Source organism: Sitophilus oryzae, unplaced genomic scaffold, assembly GCF_002938485.1.
Source record: "Sitophilus oryzae breed Bouriz unplaced genomic scaffold, Soryzae_2.0 scaffold_379_pilon_pilon, whole genome shotgun sequence".
Lineage (NCBI taxonomy): Eukaryota > Metazoa > Arthropoda > Insecta > Coleoptera > Curculionidae > Sitophilus > Sitophilus oryzae.
The window spans coordinates 875,136-883,706 of record NW_022146950.1 but is presented as its reverse complement, the minus strand read 5'-3'; the positions used below and the strand labels follow the sequence as shown (position 1 = coordinate 883,706).

At 35.6% G+C, this 8,571-nt stretch overlaps 1 protein-coding gene and 1 long non-coding RNA gene across 3 annotated transcripts; one reads left to right on the top strand and one right to left on the bottom strand.

The window, feature by feature from the left end:
- Nucleotides 1-4,476: 4,476 nt before the first annotated feature.
- On the top strand, nucleotides 4,477-5,404 carry LOC115885276. Of its 2 annotated transcripts, none has more exons than XM_030904131.1 (3): nucleotides 4,477-4,604; nucleotides 4,669-4,789; nucleotides 5,149-5,404. In XM_030904131.1, exons 1-3 carry the CDS (start codon nucleotides 4,510-4,512, stop codon nucleotides 5,275-5,277), a joined length of 345 nt encoding a protein of 114 aa, XP_030759991.1. In that variant the 5' UTR covers nucleotides 4,477-4,509; the 3' UTR covers nucleotides 5,278-5,404. The 2 variants fall into 2 exon arrangements, with proteins under 2 accessions (XP_030759991.1, XP_030759989.1); XM_030904129.1 differs by having other exon boundaries at nucleotides 4,666-4,789.
- Nucleotides 5,405-5,501: 97 nt separating this feature from the next.
- On the bottom strand, nucleotides 5,502-6,950 carry LOC115885275. The gene is made up of 2 exons (XR_004050705.1): nucleotides 6,725-6,950; nucleotides 5,502-6,636 (listed from the first exon to the last, which is right to left on the bottom strand). It is a non-coding gene; the product is annotated as an uncharacterized LOC115885275 (long non-coding RNA).
- Between the last annotated feature and the right edge of the window lie 1,621 nt (nucleotides 6,951-8,571).

Below are 8,571 nucleotides of genomic sequence, written 5' to 3'. Positions count from 1 at the left end.
CAGGCTGCGGAGATGGTGGTTGTAATGTCAATGAACTTGCCATTTCTAACAAAATGTGACAGGAAATCAGCTCCCAGGATAGGATGTGTGACTTGTGCAATTATAAATGTCCAGGTGAATTTTCGTCTTAATCCGATGTTGAGGCTCAACGTTTTTGTTCCATAAGTCTGGATTTGGGACCCACTGGCGGAATACAGTGTTAGGTTGTTGTTTATTGGCCCAGTAAACTTGCTGTTTTTCTTAGAATTTAGAATGAGTGGGAGGGGGGTTAATCACTTCGACCTTACAGATCCATTGTGTCCCCCTTTCTTGAATCATAACTCATCATACAGTCCCAGGGCTTTGACAAAAGCCAGTATCTGGGACGGTTTTATAGAGGGTAGTTCTCCATCTCCAATATCAGTCGTACCAAAATTCATGGCACGAATGGTTGTCGTCTCGGCGCACTCAGTGATGAGGTGTACTGGTGTTTCCCCATCTTTCCCACAGAATCTGCATTCGCCGTTTCTTCTTAGTTTCAATCTACTGAGGTGTCCATTGAGGAGACAGTGTCCTGTTAAAAACCCCGTGACAATCCGAAGATTGTTCTTACTCAGAAAGATCTGTGATTTTTCTTGATCATAAGCCCTCAGAAACTTCTTCGAGTGTCTTAGACCATTGCAAGATTTCCATTCCAGGTTGCGGGATGGAATCTTCCAAGTTCTTGAGTTCCGCCTTGAGTTGGTTACCACTTGGAAAGCAGACGGTTCTGGTCCAGTTAGTGGAGTGTCTCGCTCCTTTCCTAGCTAGATTATTTGCTTTTTCATTGCCTTCTATCCCTGGTGAGCAGGCACCCAGTGTAGGAGGACTTTGTTTTCTTGCCTAATTTATTCAGCTTCTATGCATTCTTTGACCAATTTCGAATTGATTGATACTGAGTTGATCGCCTTTAACGCTGCTTGACTACAGACAAGATGGCTATTTCTTGTTTCCGATAGTTCCTATCTAAGATAAGTTGTACGCATCTTTCGATAGCGTAGATTTCTGCCTGTAGGATACTAGGGTAAGTGCCCATTGGTTCGGAGTATTTAGCTCTCGGCCCAAATACTCCGATCCCTGTTCCCGTATTGGTCTTGGAAGCATCAGTATACCAAGTTATGGTATGGTCTTTCAACTGCTGGGCAAGCGTTTCGCTCTTCCAATCATTTTTATTGTTCAATACTACATTGAGATTTTCTCAAAGTTGTACGTTCTTGGCATATCGTCCACTGGGAGTTTCAGGAGTGGTATTTCCTTTTTGAGGGTGTTCCAAGCCCCTGATCTGACAATTCTCCCAGTTCTAATTCCGTTAGTGACCATTCTAATCATTGTCGCATGGGCATCTCTACCAATGACAATGTGCAGTGGTGTTAGATCTAGAATGACCTCCATTGCTGCTGTTGGACAGGTTTTCATGGCTCCTGTGATACAAACGCATGCTAGTCTCTGGACTTTGCACAAGTTTAGCCTTGCCGTCCGTTGCTCTAGTTTTGTGAACCAGGCAACTGCTCCATAAGTAATCATGGGTCTTACTATCATGGTATACATCCAGCGCAAAGTGTTAGGGGAGCAGCCCCATCTATTTCCGGCCAGTCTTCTGCATATCATGAGAGCCTTTATGGCTTTGCTGGTAGTGTTCTTAATATGCCTGTTCCACAGGAGTTTACTGTCCAGGGTTATTCCCAGATATTTAACTTCCTGTGTTGGCAGTATTACCTTTCCATCTAGTTGAATTCTTTTCAAGTTTTTCAGACTTCGCTTTCTGGTGAATGGCACTATCGCGGTTTTGTCTGAGTTGATACTCAGCACGACAGTCCTACACCATCTCTCAGTGATACGGAGTCGTCTTTGGATAATATTACACAGGGTGCCTTTTCCCCCGAGCGATGATGACTATGTCATCTGCATACCCAATGCAGTGTATTCCCGCTAGAGTTAATTCGTCTAGTAGTTCATCCACTACCAAGCTCCACAGCAAAGGGGAGGTTACTCCACCTTGTGGAGTTCCTTGCGTTGTTTTAACAGCTACAGTTTTGGTGCCCATCTGAGCCTCTGCTGTTCGTGTTGACAGCATTTCCCAAAACCAGCGAATAATAGTTCTGTTCACCCCTCTTGTTTCTAGAGATCGCCTGACCACCTTATGTGGTATATTGTCAAACGCCCCCGCAATATCCAAGAAGGCACAAATTGCTGTTTCTTTGCTATCCAGACTTGTCTGTATTAGCTCCGTTAATTGGTACAGAGCAGTTTCTGTGGATCTGCCCGTTCTATATGCATGCTGACTATCATGCAGTGGTTTAACCTTTAGATGATTTTCTCCAATATGGTTGTCAACTACTTTCTCCAGCGTTTTTAGTATGAACGATGTGAGACAAATAGGCCTAAATGACTTGGGATTTGTCCAGTCAGTTTTGCCTATTTTGGGTATGAAGATTACTTTTGCTCTTCTCCATGTGGTTGGTATATATCCCATCGCTAGACTGCTTCTTGTAATGCTTAGTAGATGGTGAGTAGCTATTTGCTGACCTTCCTTTAGAAGGGCAGGAAAGATCCCATCCACTCCTGCTGCTTTTAAGGTGTCGATCGCCCATTTCAGTTTTTGTTCTGTTATTATTAGCTTGGCCACTTCCCAATCTTCCCTGCAAGGATTGTGGGGTTCAGTGGGAGCTACATGAGTATCAATAGGTATGCTACCTGGAAAGTGTGTATAAAGTAGGAGATTTGCTCTCTCTTCCTCTCCCTCCGTGTAGCTTCCGTCAGATTTCTTAAGTGCCATGTTGGGGATAGATCCACTCTTGGCCATAGCTTTGTGTAATCTAGCTGCATCAGGAGTAGAAGTGATGTTTTCGCAAAAGGATCTAAAGTCAGACTGCTTTGCCCTTCTTATCTCCTTCTTATACTCAGTTAATTTCTCGCTGTAGAGCTGCCATTCGCCACTGGATTTAGCTCTATTAAAAAGTCGTCGGACCTCCGATCTAAGTTTGGCCAACTTTTTGTTCCACCAGGGCTTGTTGTTACTTTTCTGTATGCCTTTACTTGCGGGGCAACTAGATTCATATGCATCCAATATTGCACCGCTGACTTCCCTTGCGTACCATTCTAGATGCAGATGGTTTCTGGCCCTACTTGCATCTATACGGTTTAGGTTGTCTACGAGATTGGAGTTATATATGTCCCAGTCTGTTTTTCTTGGATTCCTACGAGTTTCTGTTTGGGGTGTGATTCCTCCTAATTTGAACTCGATGATTCTGTGATCTGATAGGGAGGGTTCCGTTGAGACCCTCCATTGTTTCACGTAACTGATTACACCAGCACTCCCGATTGTTAAATCTAACACTTCTACGTACAATCACACCATAAACTATTTAATTCGCATTTGTCATCAAGAAACAATTACTGTTTACATCAAATCAAAGGTTGAACTGGTGATATTTGTTGCTGGAAATTCTATCTTTTTTGTACAACAGTTATAGGGAAGATTTATTTTAGCAGCTTATATTCTTCTTCGGTCGTGTATGCATTAAAAAGAACCATATAATGAAATAATTTTATAATAACAACTTAGAAAAAGAATATCTAAAACCGGCATCTGATATAACCTAACTTCTAACTTACTTTTCAAACTCAAATTTAAGGTTTTGTATTCACAATTTTAGCCACGCACGTTGTTCAATTAGAAAAAACACGTTTCTAAAACCTAAATTTGGTAAAAATATGCCCAAATATTAACTGAACTCTATAATTTGTAACAAAATAGTAATTCTTGCTATAAGAAGCTGTGTATTTCTCAATCTGTCGGATCACATGCGCCCCTAACGGCGATTTTCGAACTTCATTTAGATCTCAAAAACTGGGCCCATAATTTTTGCGTTCGATTCGCCTCCTCCTTCTAGCCTCCATAGCTCCTTCCTAGTCTTCTTATTCAAAGCTACCTTCGGAAGTCTGCCACACCTTCGAGGCCTTGTCATGATAGTGTGTATTATTAGTTGCCTATGGTAAACTTATAAAAATAACAGCTGAGAAATTTTGAGTTAATTATTTTGTCAATTTTAAATGTGAAAAAGGTGTCTTTAAAGTTTTTAGAGCTATAGAGTGTATAAATACGTTCATTTTGTATTGTGGATTGTGACAAAGTGCATACTAAGTGCCCACGATTTTGTTTATTAATTATTTTAAAGCAAAATATGGAAGTACTCTAAAAAGAATGCTTGCAAAAGGTGATGCTGGGAACTGCTGTTCTTAAAAATGCATTATCCGAGTATTTAATACGATTTATACAGTTAATTTTCTATACTGCATACCTATAAGGTGTTTAAATAAATAAACTAAATAATGAACGTTTTGCATTCGGTAACCAATAATGCACGTGTGTGTATTATTGGTTGCCGGATAAGGACTAATAACCTTAGATCTTTGAATAAGAAGATTAAAGGAAGGAGCATAATGCTATCCATGTATTATGGAGGGCTTAAAAAAGGAGATTTATCGGCAATGGGCAAATTTGAAATTTCTGTCCCCACTTTTAAGCAGCTTCCTCGGTTTGACAGCAGAGGCACTGCGATCGACTGGGATACTACATTTTCATTGTTAGTATACGATTTAATTGTGTTTTTAATAAAATTTATAGTTAATTTACTGAATTTTTAGCAGTACAACAATGAGTCGTGGTAGAAATTGCTTTGTACCTGGCTGTACAAGTGGGAATCCCAATAAAAACAAGGCAAATAAAGAACGGGGTGAAAGAAACCCAAGCCTTTTCAAAGCTCCTAATGTAAGTAGTATGACTATTTATTTATAAAAATTATGGATAGATGTTAAGAAAAACATTAAAATTATATACTGTCAGTGTACAGATTAAATTATAAACCAAATTAATAGGAAATATAGCCTAAAATCAACATGTGTATAACATAACCTAGGAGGCCTTGTTATAAAATTAAAATAATTTAATACTTACTAGGTGCTAAAATTACCTGTTGACATGTACCTATATTAACCACAGTTTGAACAGTGCTATTGAAAGTGAATATTAAATATTTATACTTCAAGATCGTATTCTCAAAATAACAGCTTTAATAGTGAAAAATGTTTTTTTTTTATTTTATTTAACAATTATATATCTTTTATTAGGATCCTAGCTTGCTACAGCAGTGGCAAAAGGCGATACCCAGATCAGACAAGACACTTAGCAGCAAAGATGCTGTTTGTGAACTACATTTATCGCTTGAGGGGGCGAAATTTTCTGTAAAAGCTTTTTAAAATCTGTCCTAGGAATCTACTAAGAACGTCGATTTTTGAAAATTTATCTCTTAAAAGGGTTATATTAGGGGTGAAAATTTGTACAATTTTTTAAAATCGGTTCTAGATGTAGTAATTTCATAAAGTAAAATTATGATACTACTGACATATTTGCATATGTCAGATTGTAAATTATTATAAAAATTATTTAGATTTTTGACTAGCCGTCGCAAGACGCTTTTTCATTGAGGAATAATAAGAAATAATTTGAAAATTATTGTATTGTGGTTGATACTTTTGATTGTGTATATAAACCATTTAGAATAGTTTTTATGAATATGAATAAGCTCTTTAAATTAATATGTAGGTATATTGTAGCTAGGTATTTTTTTAGAATGCATTTTTTTTAAATTGTAATTTTTTGTGTTCTTGATATAATATGATGTTCCTGTTTTATTTTTTGGCATAGTACATATAGATATTTAATATCTAAGTGCTAAATTGTATATTAAATTTATATATTGTATATTTTATTTATTAAATTTAGTGGAATTAGTTAATAGAAACAAAAGTTGTAATGTATTAATATTGCTAAATAAATATTTATATGATGAAATAAGTCAGCGTATATACATATTCACAACTCTGTATTTTTGTGCTTTTGAAATAAACTGAGTACATTATTTATTCATTAATATTTTATTTACAAACCTACCTTATATTAATAAAGTGAATATCAATAGAAAAACCTTTACAATTATTAGGTGACATTGAATATAATATATCTTGAATTTAATTGTCTACGAAACAGTGACAATTTGCAAAACTTTGCTAATGACATTAAAACTTACAATTCAACGCTAGAAAAAACGCTATTGAACACAGGAAACGTTTCAGCTCAATATACCTACTCTCTAGTTTCAGCTATAAAAAGTTATGGAATAGATAACACCGATCAAAGGGTGCAATGGTAACGTTCGTCTTCAGTTTCCATTTATGATTAAGTTATTCCTGATAAAATACTCTTAATTTTCGTTATTCAATCTGTCAATCGCCATAAAACCACTACTAGTTCGAAAGATTTTAATGTTTATTAAAATGGTATCACACTAAACTGCATGTAAACATGTCAATTTCAAATGTTTTAATGAAAAACTATGAACCTTTAAACTGCATCAACAAAACTATTAATAAAACACTAACACAATCACACCATAAACTATTTCATTCGCATTTCTCATCAAGAAACAATTACTGTTTACATCAAATCAAAGGTTGAACTGGTGATAAATTTGTTGCTGGAACTTCTATCTTTTTTGTACAACAGTTCTAGGGAAGATTTATTTTAGCAGCTTATATGTTTCTTCGGTCGTGTATGCACTAAAAAGAACCACATAATAAAACATTTTTATAATATCAACTTAGGAAAAGGATATATTAAACCGGCATCTAATATAACCTAACTAACTTTTCAAACTCAAATTTAAGGTTTTGTATTCACAATTTTAGCCACGCACATTGCTCAATTAGAAAAACCACGTTTCTAAAAGCTAACTCTGGTAAAAATATGCCCAAATATTAACTTGGCTCTATAATTTATAACAAAATAGTTATTCTTGCCATAAGAAGCTGTGTATTTCTAGTATCCCAATCATCACAAGCGCCCCTAACGGCGATTTTCGAACTTCATTTAGATCTCAAAAAACTGGGCCCATAATTTTTGCGTTCGATCTGCCTTTAAAGGAAGGAGCATAATGACTCCATACCATGTATTCATGCATGGTGGGCGGAAAAAGCCACCATAAAAAGCTCTAGGGTGGGGATCCTTGACAGTTCTGTTTGACGATTCATTTGACACATTTGAATTTAATTTGAAATTTTGTGGATTTGTCAGTCTTTACGGAACTTATTTTATGTTATTTATTATTTATTCTACTACTGATAGTTGTATAAAGGTAGTAAATCTAGATGGAAATTGTGGCAGAACTTAAATTAACAGTGACACTATCGCGATTTATCGAAAAAGACTCTAAAATAGTTGGTTGTGCAAAAATTGAGTGTAATAATGGAACAACTTTTCGCTATTAAGTGACTATATAATATACATACGTGTAGTAAACCGATCATTTATGAAATTCGATCACTTAAATTAACTAAATTATATATTTTTCTTGCATTTTAGCTTTTATTTATTACTTGTCAAAGATTAGATGTCAAAGAATGTAGATACGTTAATTTGACTTACCTGCTTCAGTAGCGTATCGGATGTTGCTGATAATAAATACTTATTATAACTTATCTATTTTTATTAGAATTATATATTTTTATAACAATTTTAATAACTACCAACATTTATTCACAACGTAAAATAAAACAACAAATTATTGAGTCTACCCCGCGTCTACCCTACAACATAGTTTTACATTTTTTAAATAAAATTAGAACGACACTGATAAACCGGAATTTAAGTCGGCCATATTTGAGGCCCATCGCGGTGTATCTAAGATTTTTGATATGCTCCTTCCTTAATTTAAAGCCTTAGATTAAGCTAATAACCATGACAAGGGCTACAATGACGTCACAAAGCGAGTAGTTTTCGCATGCACCTGGCGGACACTTTTGGCTGAATGAGCAGTCCTATTAGGTTAAGTGTATGGAGGCTAGAAGGAGGAGGCGAATCGACAATGGGCATATTTGAAATTTCTGTCCCTACTTTAAAGCAAGTTTCTCGGTTTGACACCAGAGGCACTGTAAGCGGGTTAGATTGATCATTTGCATTGTTAGAATACGATTTAACTGTGTTTTTACTAGTTTTTTTTTAAATTTATAGTTATTTTATTGAACTATTAGCAATGTAACAATGAGTGTGATTAAAAAAACGCTATATAATAGATCTTGCTTCGTATCTGGCAGTATAAGTGGGACTTACAGTGGAAAAAAGGCAAATAAAGAACGGGGTGAAAGAAACCCAAGCCTTTTCAAAGGTCCTAATGTAAGTGGTATAACTATTTATTTAAAAAAATATGGATAGATCTTAAGAAAAACATTCAAATTATATACTATCAGTGTACAGATTAATTTTAAATTCAAATTAATAGAGAATATAGCCTAAAATCAACATCTGCGTAACATAACCTAGGAGGCCTTGTTATAAAATAAAAATAATTTACCTACTAGCTGGTGGCTAAAATTACCTGTTGATATGTATTAACCACCATTTGAACAGTGCTATTGAAAGTGAATTTACGCCAAAGCAATATAGTATTCTAATATAAGATAATTTACATACCCGAGATGCTTCATTTAAATTGAAAA

Excerpts from the sequence above, each read along its gene's own strand:
- LOC115885276 (XM_030904129.1), top strand. The coding sequence starts at position 4,510 with ATGGGCAAATTTGAAATTTCTGTCCCCACTTTTAAGCAGCTTCCTCGG. Across the intron at positions 4,605-4,665 it reads TGGGATACTACATTTTCATT|CAGTACAACAATGAGTCGTG; the intron begins GTTAGTATACGA and ends CTGAATTTTTAG. Across the intron at positions 4,790-5,148 it reads GCCTTTTCAAAGCTCCTAAT|GATCCTAGCTTGCTACAGCA; the intron begins GTAAGTAGTATG and ends ATCTTTTATTAG.